The 21,955-nt window shown below is 49.8% G+C and overlaps 1 protein-coding gene across 2 annotated transcripts in view; it reads left to right on the top strand.

The window, feature by feature from the left end:
• Positions 1 to 21,955, top strand: part of LOC140903513 (glycerol-3-phosphate acyltransferase 2, mitochondrial) — a 133,654-nt gene that overhangs the window by 16,674 nt on the left and 95,025 nt on the right. For both annotated transcript variants that reach the window (XM_078850644.1, XM_073324879.2), the window contains exon 2: positions 5,913 to 6,026. In XM_078850644.1, coding sequence (XP_078706770.1) covers positions 5,993 to 6,026 — 34 coding nt within the window. In that variant the 5' untranslated portion in view covers positions 5,913 to 5,992. The remainder of the gene's footprint in view (positions 1 to 5,912; positions 6,027 to 21,955) is intronic.

Raw genomic sequence — 21,955 nt, 5'->3', positions numbered from 1 at the left:
TTCTTTGGACTTTTTAGAACAAAACGGGGTTGGCTTTGTAAATGACTGACTTTTCAGATGCCCCCTTATTTTATACTTCTGTTTTAAAATTCAAGGGTCAACATTGAAACCAACAATGTGCCCCAGTTCAGGCTGAAAAAAAATCCCAATCTTGCAGCTTCTCTGGGATTTAAAAAAAAATAGAAAATTCTGTTCTGTCTGCTCTAGTCAGACCCGAGTCCCCAGATCCAAACAACCCGACTCCTTTTGCAGAAGTAGAAAATGTCCGGTCCGGATGGCCACTTACTTTGTGGCTCAAGCTGATTTCCCTAGTAAAAAGCTTCTCCATTCACCTTTCTGAAGATAAGATCATCGCTGACAGACCGGTCACCAATCGAATGGCAATGACTTTATTACTCTTGTGAACTCCTGGACTCGTTAATCTTGTTAAGAGACCAAAAGTTTTTGTTTGTTTTTTTCTCGTAAAATGACTTCAGTCTTAATTAACTTCTTGTACAGAAGAAATGAGGGAAGGAGTTGAATAGGGTTGTCAGTTTTCTAATTGCGCAAAACTGAACACCCTTCCCCAAGGCCCCATCCCTCCCCTCCATTGCTCGCTCTCCTCCACCCTCAGTCAATTTCACTGGGCTGGAGCAGGGGGTTGAGGTGCAGGCTCTGGGGTGAGGCCAGAAAGGAGGGGCTCTGGGCTGGGGCAGAGGGTGCAGGCTTTGCGGTGGGTCTGGGGATAAGGTGTTCGAGGTGCAGGAGGGGGCTCCAGGTTGTGGCTAAGGGGTTTGGAGTGGGAGCAGGCTCCAGTTGGGGTGGGGATGAGGGGTTGGGAGTGCAGGAGGGGGCTCAGGGCTGGGGCAGGGGATTAGGGTGCAAAGTGCAGGCTCTGGGCAGGAGTAGGGGGTTGAGGTGTGGGAGGGGCAGCTGGTTTGGGGTGCAAGGTTGAGGAGGGAGTTAGGGGGGGTGGGGTGGGCAGGGCTCAAGGTGCAGGCTCTGGCTAGGCAGCGCTTACCTCAGGCAGCTCCCAGTTGGTGCCACAGTGGGGCTAAGGCAGGCTGCCTCCCTGCCCCGCTTCTGCACTGCTCCAAGAAGCGGCCGGCATGTGTGGTCCCTAGGCAGAGGCACAGCCCGGTGGCTCTGCATCATGCGTGCTGCCCACATCTGCAGACATTGCTCCCATTGGCCACGGTTCCTGGCCAAAGGGAGCTGTGGAGCTGGCGCTGGGGGTGGGGGCAGCACACAGAGCTTCCCTGATCACCCCTGCAACTAGGGGCTAGACATGCTGGCTCCTTCCAGGGAGCAGCACGGAGCAAGGGCAGGCAGGGAGCCTGCCTTAGCCCCGCTGGGCCGCTGACTGGACTTTTAACAACCCAGGCAGCAGTGCTGACCAGAGCTGCCAGGGTCCCTTTTCGACTGGGCCTTCCAGTCCAGAATAAGACACCTGGCAACCCTAGTTGAAAATGGATTAGAATTTGAATCCTCTAGGTTATCAGTTTTAAGGCAGTACAGTTTTACAGCAAGTGCCCCATTGTACTAGGTGCTGTACAAAGACAGTGAGACAAGCCCTGCCCTGAAGAGTCTAAACTAGTCAGGACATAAGATGGGAGACAGGAAGTATTATCCTTATGTTGACTGGATTAAGTGACTTGCTCAACATCACACATTGAGCCAATTGCAGAGCTGGGGATTAAATTTAGATTTCCAGAGACTCAGTCCAGGCTTTTAACCATCCTTCCTCTCTAGTGTGTTCTGCATTCCCCATATTAGCTGGTGAAGGAGACTAGCCTACAACTGCTACCAGCTAGAGGACTCGCACCTTTAGCTCGTGTGGCAGAGACTTGTGCCGTCAGCACAGGAAGGTGCAAATTCAAACCCTGGTGATGACATGTGGTGGCAGGTCTTAGTGCTGTACCCAAAAACTCTGTTCTCAATGGAAGCCTCTAACATAGTCACCTTGTCATAACCTGGCCAAACACTGGTACGTGCAGGGGGCCTGATTCTCCTCTTGCTAGAGTTAATCAGTGGAGTTACACTGGTGCAAGTGAGCAGAGACTGAGGCTCAGAGCATCTATCTAACCCATCTGGTCTCTAAAAGGATCAGCGAATGGCAAGGTGTACACAGCATGCGACCACAATGAACTCTGCTGGTAGCAGGGGTGGCAGAGGAAGGATCCCAAGTTTAAAAGGCTGTGTGACCTAGTGGAAAGAGCACTGGACTGGAATATGGGAGATGTGGATGCTACTTGTCTGTTGGAACTAGTACAAGGTCAGTCTGCCCAGTGCCTGTTTCCCCATGTATAAAATGAGGGGTAATTGTACTGACCACCTTTGTAAAATGACTTAATCTCCAGCTAGAGCTACCTAGATATTAAAATAGTCCCTTTTCAAGTCACCGCCCTGCTCGCAAAAACAAGCCAGTGGTGAACTTTTCTGTGGCAGCACTTTTACCTTTGTCTCTTAAACGATCGTGCCTACCTCATGCCATTAGGTCGAGAACAACCAGTCGTGCCCTCAAGCAGCATACCAGCCCAGCCCAAGTAAGAGCAGTGCAGCAAAAGGTTGGTGCTAAAAGTTCAGTGACTCACTCTATTTCTGTCTGCAGAGCCATGATCGGGCCCTGGCGGCTGCAAATGGAGTGGAGGTGGCTAAGATCCAGTCTCAGGATAACTGCGGCTTTGCTCCTAAAGCCAAGCCCCCTCCAGCGAGTGGGCTTTGAGTTCTCTCTTCCCACCCCGCAGGCACAGTTAAACAGCACAGTAATAGCTTCTTGGGTTTGACCTAAGTAATGTCCCTGATGTCTGGGAGCTGTGAAATGTCATTATCTTTGCAGGTAATTTCCCATTTTTCCTAGGCAGCTTTGCTCTCCCAGACAGCAGAGACCAGAGAATCAAATTAGCCTGCTTCTTATGCTCCCCTTGTCTAGGTTTTGAGGACCTGCTCGAGTCTTGGTTTTCAAATATGAGGCAGTTTGTTAGAGAGAGGGAGGGTACGGATAATGGGTGGAGGGGTTGGGGAGGAACCTCTCCCATGGGTAGTAGGTTACTCCATAAGGGTCAGACTGTCACAGGAGGACAATCTCCTGGAGAACCCTGGCAGCTACTGGGGATTGAGCCTGTGTGGAAAATCTGACCTATTGGGGCTGCTGGCACTGTCCTCTGATGCATCTGCTGCTGGCCACTGCCCGGTACTGGGCTACATGGACCTGATCAGACCACATATCCTTGTTCCTGACAGGCTCTGGCTGACTGGGCTACAGAGCCTATGTCAGGATAGTCCCTAGTGTAGACACCGCATATGATGACTGGAGTTGTCCTGCCGTGTAGGATCAACACCTCCCTTGAAAGACATTGGCTATGCCAGAGATGACTGGTACCTGCTGATAGTGCAGGGGTGGGGTGCAATGTAAAGGTTCCCCCAGAACAGCTTGAGTCATGCCCCCACCCAGGTGTGTCTCCCCCTCTTACCCTCAGCAGCCCCTCCCTGCAGCTCCTACCTGTTTGCTGCTTTTCCCCACAGCTGCAGCTTGCAGCTCACCAGCTCCAGGGAGCTGAGCACAAGGGACGGGGTCTGGCTAGCAAACCCTGGCAGAAATCAGGGGTGGGGGTGGCAGCCTGTGACCCTACATGCCCCCCCACATCAGTTCTGGGCTACACCAACAGAAGCCCTGTTCTACTTCCCTAGCTGTGTCTACGCTGGGAGTCTTGTTGGCATAGTTGTCACCAGGGTGTGGTTTTTCGCACACCTCTGACCCTCACAGCTATGCTGATGCAAGTTTTTAAAGAGCTGGTTGACATGTAAAATGTACATCAGCCAAGCTACATGGCTCGAAGAAGCTTGCCCTCATCTAGTGCCCCAGAAATGCTGACACTTCCATGACCATGGCTCTTCCATAGTCTTGAACTCAGATCCTAGTCATGCCACTGTTTCCTTATGTCAAATAGGGATGATATGTGATTGCCTTTGCCAAGTGTTTTGAGAGCTCTGTGTCTGTTGCAAACACTGCGATTTTCCTTTGCACGAGAAATCTTCCAGACATGAATATTTCAGGTGTTTCCAGCAAGCCTCAAGTTTTCTCCCCTTTTGTTGCAGTTAGGTTCTCTTGTTGCTAAATTGTATTCCTCTTTGGAGGATCAACAGTGTTTCCTTGTGGCTTGGGTGTGAAACTGAAGGTGGGATACAGTCAGAGGATTCAGCCCTCCAGAAGGTCTGTTTCCTTCTCTTTCCAAGCAGAGAATCTGCTGCTTTTCTAGCAATTAATTTTGGGAACCAGAATCTCTGCCCAGGCAGCCTGATGGTGCCTTGTAGGCACATCACAGTTCAATAACAAGTGGGCTCTGTGCCCAACACAGAGTGGAGTGTGTGTGTGACTACACTGCTTGGAACCAGAACTGTTCAGCTGTGTGTCATGAGCCCTATACTGCTAATGGAGATTTTCTTATCAGTGGTGCAAACAGTGTTCTGTTGAGTCACATGCCTTGGAACCTTCTGTGTTTGGACCTGCCCCAGGCAATGTGGAAGGGGGACTTAGCTGCCTCGGGAGCACCATCCTCCCCTCCCCTACTCCCCAGCTTGCAGATAGCCCTGTTTGGCCCATGCAAGTGTAGGGGGTGGGCCACAGGGCCGTGGCATCCTCCTGGGGAATACGGCGAAAAGGAGTACAGCCCGAGGCTCTACTTAGCCTCCTGGAATCCCCTCAGCACTGGGGAACGCCATTAAGGAGCCTGCCGGGGCAGTGGCAGGTAGGAGAACCCCAGGCAGCATAACTCTGGAGCTGGCCTGCCAGGGGGCCAGAGACACTTCAGAGCTTGGTGTAAAGGCACCAGGTCTCTAGTGGATCTGAGCTCCGTGGGCCCCGGGGGTGCCACACTAGCTGTGCCAGAGATCCTCACTCTCCCAACAGAAGGAATAGGGGGAGCCCTTCTGAGCTTGCCCCCCAGGACCTCCCTCCTTTTAGATTTTTTTGCTTGAGCCTGGGATGTTCTGGGCTAGAGTAACCCACACTGGGTCCAGCTTCAAGCACCCCAAATCTTGTGGCAAGTTCAGCATCTGTACCTGACACTCCACCATACTGGTATGGCCGTGTCAAGGTTCCTTCCCCACTCTGAACTCTAGGGTACAGATGTGGGGACCTGCATGAAAGACCCCCAAAGCTTAACCTAATCTGGTAAGAATAACAGTTGCCACCACCAAAGTGTTACACAAAGAACAGTGAAAGAGCCCACTTGGAAACCTCTTTCCCCTCAAAATCCCCCCAAGCCCTACACTCCCTTTCCTGGGGAAGGCTTGATTAAAAATCCTCATCAATTTGTATAGCTGAACACCCACCCAAACCCTTGAATCTTAAGAACAATGGGGAAAAAACAATCCAGTTCTTAAAAGAAGAATTTTAATTAAAGAAAAAGTAAGAGAATCACCTCTGTAAAATCAGGATGGTAAATACCTTACAGGGTAATCGGATTCAAAACACAGAGAATCCCTCTAGGCAAAACCTTAAGTGACAAAGACACAAACAGGAATATCCATTCCATTCAGCACAACTTATTTTATCAGCCATTTAAACAAAACCAAATCTAAAGCGTATCTAACTAGATTGCTTACTAACTCTTTACAGGAGTTCTGACCTGCATTCCTGCTCTGGTCCTGGCAAAAGCATCACACAGACAGAGGGGACCCTTTGTTTCCTCCCCTCCAGCTTTGAAAGTATCTTGTCTCCTCACTGGTCATTTTGGTCAGGTGCCAGCGAGGTTCTCAGCTTCTTAACCCTTTACAGGTGAAAGGGTTTTTCCTCTGGCCAGGAGGGATTTAAAGATGTTTACCTGTCCCTTTATATTTGACAGGCCCCGGCCCACTTCTGCTTCCTCGTGACCCCTAAACGCCCCATCCTTCCTGTGCAGCTCACACCACATTTTCTTCTGCCTTTGCAGGTGAATTTTGTTCCTCTAGCCATGACCCAGCTGGGTCATGGCGGTCCTGATCGTGAGAAGTGTCTGAATCAGCCAATCGCATGTGGAGGTGGCAGTTCTCCCACGTGCTCCAAGGTACAAACCCTTTCCATTGCATCTGATTTTTCAAAGACATCTAAAGATGTTTGTGATTCTGCAAAGTCTTAAATCCCCATAGATCCTTCCCAGGATTTGTTTCTCAGCATCAGCAAAACAGCTCTGCGTTTGCTCTTTTCAGGAACACCTCCCTCTTCAGAGATGCTCAACAAAGCACTCTTTGTGCTAAGAGTTAGCATTTGCACTGCCATTCCCAGCTGACTATCTGCTGCCCTAATTAGAGAGGGGGCCAGAGCCTCTAAGCTTGGGGGCCAGATCTGAGCATTCCCAAAGTTCAGAGCACCTAGTCACTACTTTACAGACACTGTGGGACTGAATCAAGTCTGGGATCTCTAGCACCAAGGCTGTTAAGAGTGGTCCCTCAGTCTGGTCTTTAAACATTAGATCAACCTAGCTACCTGGCTTTTTAAAAAAAATTCACACCCTGCATGACTGAATTAGGTCGACCTAACCCCCAGTGTTGATGTAGTGAGGGTGACCTCCAGCTGGAGAGGTGGGTTAGCTAGGTTGATGATGAAAGAGGTTTTTCCAGTGTAAGAAGTACCCACCCTATGGTGTTAGGGTGGCACAGACCAGGGGGCCTCAGGGGCCATGGCCCCATCATTTTTAAAAGGGGGAGGGCTCTGCCCTTACAGTCAGTAAAAAGTGGAAGGATGAGCAACAGGGGAGGTTGTCAGAGAGGAGTAAGTGGAGGTGGGGCCTTGGGGAAGGGGGAGGGGCCCTGGTTTGGACCCCAGTGGTCCCCCACTTTTAGGGGCTTCCATTGCTCCTGGCACAGATATACCCTAACTCTGGGTGACTCTGTTCTGGTTGTCTGCAGTTAGTCTCTCAGAGGCTTGTTTTCAGACAGCGTCAAGCTCCCACCACTCCAGCCCGAATCAAATGTCCTTTCTGTGATTTGCCAAGTGCCCATTGCTGACCAGAGGGCAGGGCAGGGGTGTCTGGTTTTGTGCAGGTAGAAAGTTGGCAACCCTCGTGTACACATGCTGGTCATCAATTAGAATTGAACCTGGGCCTTTTCACAGCCAAAAGCAGCCGCTGCTCCCCCTTGAACAGAAGGTCTCTCCTTGAACTGGGAGATGGTTGGTTGCTGGGACCAACCACTAGACAGAGGTGTGATTATGTGCCCTAGAGCCACAGTGCATCTGAATCCTTGCACATGATAAGCCTTAGGAATCTGTCTCTAAAGCATGTAGTAGCTTTTCCTTATACTGCTGAGAGTCCACAGGCAAGGGCAGTACCAGGGACCCATGTTAATAAGTTATTAACCTGCAAGAACAGGTGGGTGCTGACCTAGTCTTCAGTGCCATAAGTCTCGTTCTATCATCTGCCAATCCCCTCTGTTACCAGGGAGAGTTATGTCCTCTCAAACTGCACCTGGCCAGAACATCAATACTGATCAATAGCAGGAGGGTGATGGAAACTCAATTAACTTTTAAGACTCTTTACAATTGGGGCAACACAAAGCCCTGGTCTGATCCCTACGATAGGATCAAAATTAAGCCTACTTAACGCAAACCAGCTTAGTTCTCTAACTAAAAGGCAGCTGTTCCCTCTGGATTTCAAACTTCTCTATAGTTCCCAACTTAAACACTTTAATTTTTTTATTTTTTGTTATGCCACTTGAGATCCCTTACAGATGCCTGACTTGTCAGAGGATCAATTCTCAGCCCTTTCTAAAAGGCCCTTGGGGGGGGGGGGCGGCGATCCTCAGGCATCTAAAATCACTAGGTGGCTTTGACAATTTAGACCCTAGTCTTTCAGTCCAGTCACTGTCTGAAAGTTTTATTCCCCCCATGACTCAAGCTGAGGGGATGGCTTTCATGGTAGGACCCTTCTTCAGAAGCGATTTGAAATCTGCTCCAGTTTCTACTCTTGGATGAGACCATCTGCCTCACTGCTTGCCTGAAGCAGATGTGCTCGCTCACTGGGTTTAATTTTTCTATTGTGTTTTGCCTTGGGTGGCCCTGGGAGTTCGTAATTCTTGGAAGAGACACATGCAGAGTATTATAACAAAGTGCTTTGCAAACCTTTGTTAAACCTCACGGTGCCCCTATGAGTCAGGGAGCCGAGGCTGGCTTTAAATGGCTTTCCCTAAAGTCATCTAGCAAATTAGACCAGATCAGAAACTGAACCCTCAACTCCTGTGTGATCTAACTTGGTGATGCTAATTCACTAATTTAATTGTAGCTTGTTTCTGAGTGGTTAATACTCAAATGCAGCTAGCTCTGGGGAGGGATGGGGCTATGGGTGGTAGAGTGAGATAAGGGAGGATTTGGGGGCTAATGAGGAAGCAGAGCAGGGGAGAACTCCTGAGGTCTACAACCCACTCTGACCTACTGCTGAGTTCTGGGCTGCATTCCTTATGTAGCCTGTCTCTGTTAGGAGTACTCGGCCTGGCCAGCAGAGAGCCTGCAAGGGCAGGGGTATATGTTGGTAGTGGGGTGGCTGCAGTAGAGAGATGAGGGGACTTGGAGTTCTGTGTGGCATCATGGGAGGTCCTGCCACCCCCAGTGTTCAAAAATCCAAAGACCGGGCCCCTGAGATCATTAGAAGCATCCAAGCTCTGTTTTTAATGTGCGTTCTCTTGTTTTGGGCTTTTTAGGGAGTGCTTGAGTTTTGTTCGCAAGCTTGTCTCCATAACCACAAGGCCAGAAACATTTTTAAAATGAAAACTGAGATTCTCTCAATCACATGGCTCCAGGAGCTGGGGCTTTAAGAAAAATCTCCAAATAGCAGAAGGCTTGTGAGAAAGCAGCAGCCCTAGGGTCATGAGATGTGGAAGCTCTTTTCTGTTGGAATGAACATTGGAAAGCTGCTGTGCTGCTAAGGGTTACCTGGATCACACCTTTACTAGGTGTTCATGTTGAGCTAGAGATGCCAAGCTAAGCCCTCAACTTCCTAGAACTCTATTGGTGAGGGGAATGTGGGTCAAAGGATGAGCTAAGATTGGGGTGTCTAGTCAGGCCCTGCTGATGACCAATTTGGGTTGTGGTGGATAATCCGCTGATCAAACGCTCCCAATGTGATGCTGTAGCCAAAAACTTAAAGGCTATTGAGATTCATTGGCTGAATAAACAGCGGAATCTGGAGTTGGAGTAGATGGGATTCCAATCACAAGTGACTAGGACAAAGGGAATAGCCTGTCTCCTGTCCTGGTGTCAACAGTTCAAGGATGTTGATAAATCAGAGAGGGGTCAAAAAGAGCCATGAGAATGATTAAAGGATTGGCGCAAACCTGATTTCTAATGACTGGGTTCCTGGAGTCTCTTTAGCTTAACAAAGAAGGTTAAAGGGTAGCTTGATCTGTTTAAGTACCTACATGAGGAAGAAATATTTTATAATCGGCTCTGCAGTCTAGCAGACCAAGGTATAACAAGATCCAATGGCTGGTAGATGACATTAGGCACATTCAGACTGGAAATAAGTGCACATTTTTAAAAACTACTTATTTTGGAAGCTTGAACAAGTTTATAAATCCCTGCAAATGATTGTTTTGTTTGATATTTACAATCCTTTAAAACAAAATCTGTTGTAAGATGTATTTTGTACACAGATATGGTCGTCGGCGCTTTCTGTTTAACAGGGTGTTACCATATTAGAGCGATCATCCTTACAACACCTATGTTGTCGCTAGTGACTTTATTAAGTTGAGTGAAATCACTATATACACTTTTAACAGACCAGGTAGGTCTGAAAAATGTTAGTCTTAAAAATATATATATAAAAAAATTGGACAGGTGTACTGGTTCTTTGGCAGGTGAATGTACTTTGTCTGAGTACCGAATAAAAGGGAACAAAGTATCTACCTGTCCTCTATTTTGCTTGGTACATAAATGGTGTTAATTTTTCCATCATCTCCCATAACTTTTTTGAGCTATTTCTCAATGGTTGGGCTCTTTTTTCGGATGAGAGGCTACCAGTACCTGAGCAGCTACTAGCAGATGAGAAATGAATTCTGTTTCCTGTTGTAAGGGCACTTTTACCAGGAAGACCCAAGAGGATTACCAAAGGATCATTTTAGTAATAAAATACAACAATTTGTGCTCTTTGGTTACAGATTGCCTTCCAATACACTCTGACTGGACATGTCCACCATATATGTATAGTCTCCCCTCCCAGCATAGCTTATCCCCCATTCAGTCTCTCTCTGGTTTTTAACTTGACTGGTGCAAGGTACCATCTAAAACTGTATCTTTTAAGAAATTTTTATTGTGCTTTAGGTGGTGGTTTCTGATCCTTTTTTGTAGCTCAAACCAGGGTGTTATATATGGGCACTTTTTTTATTAGGAAAGCAGTCTGCAAGGATTGATATAAACTTGTTTGTTTCCTAAATGACCAGATGCTGTTTCCATTAAAGTTAGCTTTCTGTATAGAGCAGGTTTCTGGGAAGTTAAGGAACAAAATGCCTGACTTGAAAGTACTGGTACCAGTTGGGCCAGGTCAAGTTAGTTTTGATCTCCAAGTTAAAATTTCTTTACTGAATAGCTGGCAATAAGGTGCAAATTTTAACTGGGAGGGTTAAGCATTGGAACAATTCACCAAGGGTTGCAGTGACTTCTCCATCACTGGCAGTCTTGAAATTCAGATTGAACTACTCAAGCATATCTCTTAGAAAAACATCCACTCAGGAATTAATCCAGGGAAGTTCTCTGGCCTGTTATTCAGGAGGTCAGACTAGATGATCACTAGTCTTTTCTGGCCTTGGAATCTATCAAGAGAAACAGACTTTGCTCTGTCTTTTGATTGGTACCTGGAGGGGAAAACTCCTTCAGCAGGTGGCTTCTTTCTTGTTCTTAAAGTAGAATACACAATCTGCTAAATCTGGATGACCCAGAGGCTTGAGACTATGGTGTTAAACTAGATAACAGCTGTCTGTTTTCTGGGCACCTTAAGGCCTCAGTTACCTCTCTGGTGGTATAAATTGCCTCTTACACCCAAGTTACACTAACATAAGGGATCTTTATACTGCCAGAGTGGTGAGAACCAGGCCCTGAATCTCCAAGATTTCTATCCTGCTCCCTGCAGACTGTTGCAGAGGAGACAAGCCCCTTGTACTCACTCATGGAGACTTTTCTGGGGGCCCTGTTCTAAAATAAAAGGCAAAATACCTGGCTGCTTTAAGTGGAGGGAGAAGAGCAGAAATTATGGCTGTGAGGACAGGCTGGCCTTAATGAAAAGGTGATGGGTTAAAGAGAACTCTCCACTCATGGAAACAGAAGGATTCTGATGCAATGAAAATGAACAGAGGATGTGGAAAAAGCTAATGTACTCAATGTTTTTTTGCCTCGGTCTTCACGAACAAGGTCAGCTCCCAGACTGCTGCACTAAGCAGCACAGCATGGGGAGGGGGTGACCAGCCCTCTGTGGAGAAAGAAGTGGTTCAGGACTATTTAGGAAAGCTGGACGAGCACAAGTCCATGGGGCCAGATGCGCTGCATCTGAGTGCTAAAGGAGTTGGCGGATGTGATTGCAGAGCCATTGGCCATTATCTTTGAAAACTCATGGCGATTGGGGGAGGTCCCGGATGACATTGGAAAAAGGCTAATGTAGTGCCCATCTTTAAAAAAGGGAAGGAGGATGATCTGGGGAACTACAGGCCAGTCAGCCTCACCTCAGTCCCTGGAAAAATCCTGGAGCAGGTCCTCAAGGAATCAATTCTGAACCTCTTGGAGAGGAAAGTGATCAGGAACAGTCAGCATGGATTCAGCAAGGGCAAGTCATGCCTGACTAATCTAATTGTCTTCTATGATGAGAACTCCCTCTGTGGATGAGGGGAAAGCAGTGGACGTGTTATTCTTTGACTTTAGCAAAGCTTTTGATACGGACTCCCATAGTATTCTTGCCAGCAAGTTAAAGAAGTCTGGGCTGGATGAATGGACTATGAGGTGGATAGAAAGCTGGCTAGATTGTCAGGCTCAATGGGTAGTGATCCATGGCTCCATGTCTAGTTGGCAGCTGGTATCAAGTGGAGTGCCCCAAGGGTCAGTCCTGGGGCCAGTTTTCTTCACTATCTTCATTCATGATCTGGAGGATGGTGGAGATTGCATCCTCAGCAAGTTTGCAGATGACACTAAACTGAGAGGAGAGGTAGATACGCTGGAGGGTAGGGATAGGATACAGAGGGACCTAAACAAATTGGAGGATTGGGCCAAAAGAAATCTGAGGTTCACCAAGGACAAGTGCAGAGTCCTGCACTTAAGACGGAAGAATCCCATGCACCGCTACAGACTAGGGACCGAATGGCTCGGCAGCAGTTCTGCAGAAAAGGACCTGGGGTTACGGTGGACGAGAAGCTGGATATGAATCAACAGTGGGTCCTTGTTGCCAAGAAGGCCAATGGCATTTTGGGATGTATAAGTAGGGGCATGGCCAGCAGATCGAGGGATGTGATCATTCCCCTCTATTTGACATTGGTGAGGCCTCATCTGGAGTACTGTGTCCAATTTTGGGCCCCACACTACAAGAAGGATGTGGAAACATTGGAAAGAGTCCAGCGGAGGGCAACAAAAATGTTTAGGGGACTGGAACACATGACTTATGAGGAGAGGCTGAGGGAACTGGGGATGTTTAGTCTGTGGAAGAGAAGAATGAGGGGGGATTTGATAGCTGCTTTCAACTACCTGAAGGGGGGTTCCAAAGAGGATGGAGCTCGGCTGTTCTCAGTGGTGGCAGATGACAGAACAAGGAGCAATGGTCTCAAGTTGCACTGGGGGAGGTTTAGGTTGGATATTAGGAAATCCTTTTTCACTAGGAGGATGGTGAAACAGTGGAATGCGTTACCTAGGGAGGTGGTGGAATCTCCTTCCTTAGAAGTTTTTAAGGTCAGGCTTGACATGGGATGATTTAATTTGGGATCAGTCCTGCTTTGAGCAGGGGGTTGGACTAGATGACCTCCTGAGGTCCCTTCCAACCCTGATATTCTGATTCTGTGAAGGTGAATGAAGTGTGTCAAAGCAGGATAGTCTGGCTACTAAATTCACTGCAGCCAAGTCTTTCAGGAGCTCTGGGGACTCTGGCTTTGCATCTGGCTTTTGCTTTGGAAGGATGGTCCAGTGGTTAGGGTGTTACCCTGGGTTGTGGGGAACCTGGGTTTGATTCCCTGCTCTTCCATATACTCCTTGTGACCTTGGGTCTCTCTGTGCCTGTTTGTTACCTGTACAACAGGGCTGAGAGCACTGGTGTGAGGGTACATACACTAATGCTTATGCAGTGCTCAGGTACTGAAGTACTTCAGATGAATAGCCAGGATATTATCTGTTCAGTGTTGGGGAGGGAGGGGATGGTCCCAGGTTGGGGCTTGATGCAGGAATCAGTGGCTGAAATCCTCTGGCCTGTGTCAGACTAGATGATCCCAATGGTCCTTTCCTGGCCTTAGTCTGTGAAATCTGCCCTGGGCACGAACCCTATCCAGCTCCCTACAAGATCTGACCACAGTTCTATAGCCTGGGTGTGGTCTGCTGAACATGGATGAAGTCTGCTCTGGTCTCCTGTGCTGATACATCGCATCTTGTCCGGCAGAGCAGCTGGGCTAAGCAGCTCCCCTCCCTTTGCCGCTCATTCCTGCAGTAGAGGAGCCGAACAGCGAGTCTAAGGTCTCACCAGCTGAAGCCATCCACTGCTGTGAACCCCTGGGATTTTCAATCTCATGATTGTCTGGAATGCAGGAGTAGGGGGTTGCACTGGTTCATCCTCTACTTTAACCTAGCAACCGAGGGGGGGCCAAGCAGCATTTGGGTACCGGGGATGAGAGATTACAGAAGGGTGGGGTAGGTGAGGGCCTAGCTACAGCGTTGTTTCCTCTTTGCTCACAGCCCCTGCTGGGTCACCAAGTGCCTGGGGAGTGGGTGGCTGGGAATAACCAGGCCTATCTGGTGAGATCTCCCTGCTTTTGCTTCTTTTCTACCCCTGGTCTTCGACATTCTCAGCTGGAAGGCAGCTGACCAGTCACAGGGTGGGGCTGGGTCAACCCCCCCGCCCCAATTTAAAGGTCAAGCCACCCCCCCAGACACCATTGCTGCTGACCTTCTATGACATGTCCATCCTCCCCTTTGCGGCCCTGGTCCCTCTTACTCAGCCATATTCCTGCCCCCCATTCTCCTTCCTGTGCACCTCATTTCATGGCCCTTCTCCTAAAAACAACCCTACTCTCCCGCCTGCCTTGGATTAATGTGCCTATATTCTGCTGAAGGCTAAAGGGTGCAAGCACCCGCTGTTAAATCCCATATGGATAGGGTACGGATCTGGTCCTGTCTTCAGTCTCTGGGCCTTCATGCTCTCTCATGTGTGTCGCCTCTCTGAGGTGAGGTACAATCATCCCCGTCTTGCAGTTGAACCGCAGAAATACTAGGCAACTTGCTCAAGGCCACATAAAGTCTGTGGTGGGGCTGGGATTTGAACCCTTGTCTCCAGGTAGCGCCCTAGCCACCAGGCCATCCATCCGGTCTGTGTTGATGTGGGGGGTAGCGTGGCACTAGCAGATGGTGCTCTGATCTGAGAACAGGATTATAAATGCATGGGAATGACCCGGCGAACCCCCTGTCGCTCCCTAGCATGGAGGAAGGCTTGAAATGGCTTCCATTGTGTTACTGGACCTGCTATTGCTTTCCAAGCAAGGGGGGACCCTGCCTCTCATCCCTCGCTTTGGAGTGTGCGGACCTCTGACAGCTGTGTCCCTGGGTGCCCAGCCACTAGAGGAAAGGACACTCCAGGGCACAGACTGGTGAGCGGGATTGTGGGGTGGGGAACAGGTCAGGAAGGCCAGAGACAAACCCAGGGTTCAGCAGTTCAGCCAGTGTTAATGTAGCCAGAGTAGATAGAAAATATCCTGCCTGTATGGTGCACCATCTTATCTCCTCCCATCTGGGGGTCATCTGCTCACTCTGACATGCTTGCTTTGCCTCTGTCCTTCAGTAGCTTCCTGCTCCCATCCATGGGACAGCAAGGTGGCCTCACCTGTCATTCAGCCAGGATCTCCTGCATTTAAGCCAAAGTCCATGCCCCATTCTCCAGGTCACCCTGCCTCAGTTTCCTCTTCCATAAAAGGGGAATAGGGCTTGCCTCTGTCTCAGGGGAGGGAAGGAGGAAGAGCTAGTTCAGGGGTCAAACGTGTTCTGCTGGATGGGCACAGCCAGATTGTGCAGGACCCTCCGCTTTTGTTTTCCCCCTTTTCTTCCTTAAATGACAGTTTCTAGTTTCATGGTCCTGGAACAGACTCTGCTTTGCCTTCCTGAGTCTGCTGCCAGCTTGAAATGCTGGCTTGCACAGGTGGGAATACCCACTTCCGTATTCATCTCATTGGAGAGCCAACTAAAATGGGAACATCACCTGTGCCCATTGCATTGCTGATCATTTTAGCAGATGGGAAGGGAGTGGGAATTGGGGGGGGGGGGCGGGGGGGTTTGTGATGAGAGAGGATGGGGAAGGGAGACGCAGGACAGAAATATCCCAGTTGGAGGGGGTCATACTTTTCCACTGAGTTGCACTGAAGGTGACAGTAAGGTGCTTGATATCTAATAGTAACTAGGGGGTTAATTACAGCATAAAGGCTGGATTCTACCCCTGACCTTTTTGCTAACTTCCTCGGGCATTTTGCTGGGGATGGAGGGCGAGGAGCGTGGACTCCTAAATGTATGCCCCACCTCATCACTAAAAGTGAAATTGTCCCTCTATCCCTGAATGAATTTGGCCCTTTTTAGCTAATGGATCGTTGATTAAGCACGTGGCTGAGTGAAAGCCCGGTGGTCGTGGTGGTGTAACTAGAGAGCTGTGACTCATGGGATCATTACAGTGACAGCTGGGAAAGGACCACAGGGTCAGCTATCTCCATCCTGCTGTCAGGGGCCGGCCTACAGGATATTCCCTAGGGCTTTGTCCTGCAGTAATCCGACCAACACTTCTGCCCCTTCCCTTGGGCGAATCCTCTCCCCTCTAGTAGATGCTGCAGTGGAGAAGCTTGGCTGGATACTCTGCCTGAGCTTCCCTTAATTTCCTACCCTCCCCCACTTTCTCACCCTAAATTCCTCTTCCCGCTCTACAGCGGCCCCCTCCCTCTGCTGGAGGAAGGTGGTTGTATCCCCACCGTAGGCATTGCACCCACCCTACACCGCTGGAGTTGGCGTTGTGTGATAGAGCACAGATCAGGGCACAGAACACAGACCGCATGATACCAAAGGGATCAGCTTGAACCCTGGTGTTATGCCCAGGTGCATTCAGCCCAGCGAGATTCGTGGGGCAGCGGTTAGAACAGGCCCTGCTGCTGCGTGTCCTGTTTTCCCATGGGCTGAGTACGGCTGCCCGGGCAGGCCTGAATCCCAGGTCTAGCTCTGCCAGAGGCCGGGCTCTCCTGGGTAAGGCTGGGGCACAGGCAGGAATGTGACACGGGGGGTAAGGTGCCTGCATTGCTCCTGCTCTCGGGATGAGTAGATCTAGCTGTCAATCGGGCGTCTCTTTGACCCTACGAGCTGCACTGCTAATCCCTCTCCACGCAGGCTGTAAATATGTGAGAACAAAGGCTCGGCATGCCTTTCCCTTCCATCAACCTGCCAGCTCCGGGATCTCAGCAGCCAGTGAGATCAGAATCCAGCCCCCAACGTTACAGGGTGGAAGGCGTGGATGGGCTGAAATCAGACGGCTGTGGAAATTCCTCCCTCTGCTGGAGTCTTTCCTGGATGAGCGTCCACCTGAAGAGTGAGCAGGGTAATTTTATCCCTCTGTAGTGAGCCTGGGCAATTGCTCCATGGAGCTGAGCTCACTCCAGATGCTGCTCTCCTGGGTGAGAGGGCGTTGCTCCTGGGGCCAGACCTTGGGTGAAACTGGCCCTACAGTCTCCCCTCCCCCATCCTGTGGGGATAAACCGAATTCAATCCAGCACCTTCCCAAACTCTACATTCCCAGCTGGGCCGCCCGCCCGCTTAGCTCCGGCTGAACGGGAGCTGTGCAATTCTCGTTCTGTGGTCTGTCCCTGGATGGTTGATTTCCCCGCCGTACCCACGCAGGCAATGATGGTAGGAGGGAATAGAAGCTGCTTGAGTGCATCTTCCACCAATGCAAGCTGTAAAATGCAAGCGAACAGGCCGCTGCATCGTTTACGGCTCCATTTGCACACCCCTCCCTGGCTTCCCTTTTTCAACCGCTGTTCCCGTTGCCCTGCCACCTGGTAGCTGATCTGGGTGAAACTCCAACTCGGCTATGCCATGTCAGGAGGTTTAAGCTCTTTGCGTCTTTAACACTGGCCTGGATCTGAGACCTTACTTGTGCATGTGGGTTTGGGGGGGGGGGGGGGGAGTCCACCTGTTTTATATTACAGTAGCACCTAGCAGCGCCCTGATCCTGGAGCAGGGCCCCATTGCACTCCGTGTGGGACAAAGACACAGTCACTGCCCTCAAAGAGTTTACAGTCCAAGTACAAAACAAGAGACAGCAGGGGGTACAGACAGGGAAAGCTCAAGGAAACAAGGTGAGGCTGGTCAGTAGGATAGACAGTGAGCTCAGCGCAATAGCTGCCCGTGGCTGAGATTTTTTTTTTTTTTTTCCCCCAGTCCTGGGGCTAGAAGAACCTGAAGAAGCAGGGGATTTGGGGGCGGAGGGGAGAGTAAGGGAGGAAACTTTGTAGCGTTTCCTTTGCAGACACTTGTGTAAATCCTCTGCTGTGGGAACCATGGACCCAGGCCAACTGGCCTCCCCAGTGCTCTTGTGTTGAACCACCAGCCGCCGTTCCCTCATGAGCACGTGGACGAGCAAGACCCCCAGCTCTCTTTCAAAGAGGGGGCTCAACCTGGCCTTAATGGTGTGCTGCCACTTGCTCCTCCATAATAATGCCTCGCTCTCCTATCGTACTTCTCCTCTTGACTTCTTTTCACGACTGCAGGGCCTCGGACGCCTGGTTAGGGAGCAGGATCTCGATGTGCTTTGCAGAGGAGGTCCGAATCCCCCAGCTGTAAAACAGGCAGGGGGAGCTTGAGGCACCCAGAGGTACAGTGACTTGCCCAAGGTCACCCACTAGGCCAGTGCCAGAGCCAGGCGTTAAACCCAGGTCTCCTGAATCCTATCCGGTCCCTTTCCACTCTGAGGAGTGAGGCGAAGCCTTCACCCATGCTCCACCCCCTCACCCTGGCAGCTTCAGCAGCTGTCCATGCTGTTCCCGTTTCCACTATTTTCAGCTTTAAGGGAGGAGGGGTTATCATAGAAGATTAGGGTTGGAAGAGACCTCAGGAGGTCATCCAGTCCAACCCCCTGCTCAAAGCAGGACCAACACCAACTAAATCATACCAACCAGGGCTTTATCAAGCCAGGCCTTAAACCTCTAAGGATGGCAGATGTTCTGACAGAACAAGGAGTAATGGTCTCAAGTTGCAGTGGGGGAGGTTTAGGTTGGATATTAGGAAAAACTTTTTCACTAGGAGGGTGGTGAAACATTGGAATGCGTTACCTAGGGAGGTGGTGGAATCTCCTTCCTTAGATATTTTTAAGGTCAGGCTTGACAAAGCCCTGGCTGGGATGATTTAGTTGGGGATTGGTCCTGCTTTGAGCAGGGGGTTGGACTAGATGACCTCCTGAGGTCCCTTCCAACCCTGATATTCTATGGCGATTCCACTACCTCCCTAGGTAACCCATTCCAGTGCTTCACTACCCTCCTAGTGAAATAGTGTTTCCTAATATCCAACCTAGACCTCCCCCACTGCAACTTGAGACCATTACTCCTTGTTCTGTCATCTGCCACTACTGAGAACAGCCGAGCTCCATCCTCTTTGGAACCCCCTTTCAGGTAGTTGAAAGCTGCTATCAAATCCCTCCTCACTCTTCTCTTCTGCAGACTAAATAACCCCAGTTCCCTCAGCCTCTCCTAGTAAGTCATGTGCCCCTGCCCCCTAATTATTTCCATTGCCCTCCACTGGACTCTCTCCAATTTGTTCACATCCCTTCTGTAGTGGGGGGCCCAAAACTGGATGCAATACTCCAGATGAGGCCTCACAAATGCCAAATAGAGGGGAACGATCATGTCCCTCAATCTGCTGGCAGTGCTCCTACTTATACAGCCCAATATGCTGTTGGCCTTTGGGGCATCAAGGGCACACTGCTGACTCATATCCAGCTTCTCATCCACTGTAATCCCCAGTGAAGAACTGCTGTTCAGCCAGTCGGTCCCCAGCCTGTAGCGGTGCATGGAATTCTACCATACTAAGTGCAGGACTCTGCATTTCATAGAATCATAGAATATCAGGGTTGGAAGGGACCCCAGAAGGTCATCTAGTCCAACCCCCTGCTCAAAGCAGGACCAATTCCCAGTTAAATCATCCCAGCCAGGGCTTTGTCAAGCCTGACCTTAAAAACCTCTAAGGAAGGAGATTCTACCACCTCCCTAGGTAACTCATTCCAGTGTTTCACCACCCTCTTAGTGAAAAAGTTTTTCCTAATATCCAATCTAAACCTCCCCCACTGCAACTTGAGACCATTACTCCTGGTTCTGTCATCTGCTACCATTGAGAACAGTCTAGAGCCATCCTCTTTGGAACCCCCTTTCAGGTAGTTGAAAGCAGCTATCAAATCCCCCCTCATTCTTCTCTTCTGCAGGCTAAACAATCCCAGCTCCCTCAGCCTCTCCTCATAAGTCATGTGTTCCAGTCCCCTAATCATTTTCGTTGCCCTTCGCTGGACTCTCTCCAATTTATCCACATCCTTCTTGAAGTGTGGGGCCCAAAACTGGACACAGTACTCCAGATGAGGCCTCACCAATGTCGAATAGAGGGGAACGATCACGTCCCTCGATCTGCTCGCTATGCCCCTACTTATACATCCCAAAATGCCATTGGCCTTCTTGGCAACAAGGGCACACTGCTGACTCATATCCAGCTTCTCGTCCACTGTCACCCCTAGGTCCTTTTCCGCAGAACTGCTGCCTAGCCATTCGGTCCCTAGTCTGTAGCTGTGCATTGGGTTCTTCCGTCCTAAGTGCAGGACCCTGCACGTATCCTTATTGAACCTCATCAGATTCCTTTTGGCCCAATCTTCCAATTGGTCTAGGTCCTTCTGTATCCTATCCCTGCCCTCCAGCGTATCTACCACTCCTCCCAGTTTAGTATCATCCACAAATTTGCTGAGAGTGCAATCCACACCATCCTCCAGATCATTTATGAAGATATTGAATAAAACCGGCTCCAGGACCGACCCTTGGGGCACTCCACTTGATACCGGCTGCCAACTAGACATGGAGCCATTGATCACTACCCGTTGAGCCCGACAATCTAGCCAGCTTTCTACCCACCTTATAGTGCATTCATCCAGCCCATACTTCCTTAACTTGGTGACAAGAATACTATGGGAGACCGTGTCAAAAGCTTTGCTAAAGTCAAGAAACAATACATCCACTGCTTTCCCTTCATCCACAGAACCAGTAATCTCATCATAAAAGGCGATTAGATTAGTCAGGCATGACCTTCCCTTGGTGAATCCATGCTGGCTGTTCCTGATCACTTTCCTCTCATGCAAGTGCTTCAGGATTGATTCTTTGAGGACCTGCTCCATGATTTTTCCAGGGACTGAGGTGAGGCTGACTGGCCTGTAGTTCCCAGGATCTTCCTTCTTCCCTTTTTTAAAGATTGGCACTACATTAGCCTTTTTCCAGTCATCCGGGACTTCCCCGGTTCGCCACGAGTTTTCAAAGATAATGGCCAATGGCTCTGCAATCACAGCCGCCAATTCCTTCAGCACTCTCGGATGCAACTCGTCCGGCCCCATGGACTTGTGCACGTCCAGCTTTTCTAAATAGTCCCTAACACCTCTATCTCCACAGAGGGCTGGCCATCTCTTCCCCATTTTGTGATGCCCAGCGCAGCAGTCTGGGAGCTGACCTTGTTAGTGAAAACAGAGGCAAAAAAAGCATTGAGTACATTAGCTTTTTCCACATCCTCTGTCACTAGGTTGCCTCCCTCATTCAGTAAGGGGCCCACACATTCCTTTGTCCTTGTTGAACCTCATCAGATTTCTTTTGGTCCAATCCTCCAATTTGTCTAGGTCCCTCTGGACCCTATCCCTATCCTCCAGCATATCTACCTCTTCTCCCCCACCCCAGTTTAGTATCTGTGAACTTGCTGAGGGTGCAATTAATCCCATCATCCAGATCCTTGATAAAGATGTTGCACAAAACCAGCCCCAGGACCATCCCCTGGGGCACTCCGCTTGATACTGGCTGCCAAGTAGACATCTGTTCACCCCTGTGCTGACCCAGGAAGGCAGTTTGTACCTTCCCAATGCAGGGGCTGGCTCAGCCAGGGTAGCCCTAGGCTAGGCCTTTGCTTCAAAGATCCCCATGGGGCTTTACAGCAGTGCAGAATAGGCAGGCTGTAAGAATACCCCACCCTACTCTGTCGTGGGCTCCTGCAGCAGAGCTGGGCATGCAGGGGCTGCAGTCTCCTGGCTAGGGTCATTTCCCATGGCTGCCATGACCTTCACTGCGGCCATATCGCACTGATGCAGCATGGAAAGCAAACAAGCAAGCGCCAGCTGGGTGCTGAGTTGAGTTACTGGAGTTCAGCCCTTTTAAGGCCACAGTTTCTGCCCATGCCTGCTCAGCTGGGAGCCAAAGGCTGCTGAAGTCTCTCCCTGCTCTGTGTTTCTTTCCTGGGTCTGGCTCATTGCTGGAGCTGGGGCAGTTTCCAGCGTGATTCATCATCGCAGAGCTGTCTGTGCTAAGTGTGGCCAAATCTCCGGCTATGGGAGCGCTTGTATGCTGGGAGACAGGTCTCATTAGTGAGAGACAAGCTGAGAATTTATTTCTTTTTCTCTGTGGCTTTGGCCAGAGCTGCCTGGGAATGAAAGGCTGGCCCAATCCCGGGGCTCGAATTCAGCAATGCTCTCATTACAAATCCAAATTGACTCCTGACCCATCCAGACCCAGAGTTATCTCAGTC

Source organism: Lepidochelys kempii, chromosome 26 (assembly GCF_965140285.1).
Source record: "Lepidochelys kempii isolate rLepKem1 chromosome 26, rLepKem1.hap1, whole genome shotgun sequence".
NCBI lineage: Eukaryota > Metazoa > Chordata > Testudines > Cheloniidae > Lepidochelys > Lepidochelys kempii.
Note: the sequence above shows the minus strand (reverse complement) of the source record. Positions and strands in the feature narration are given on the sequence as shown.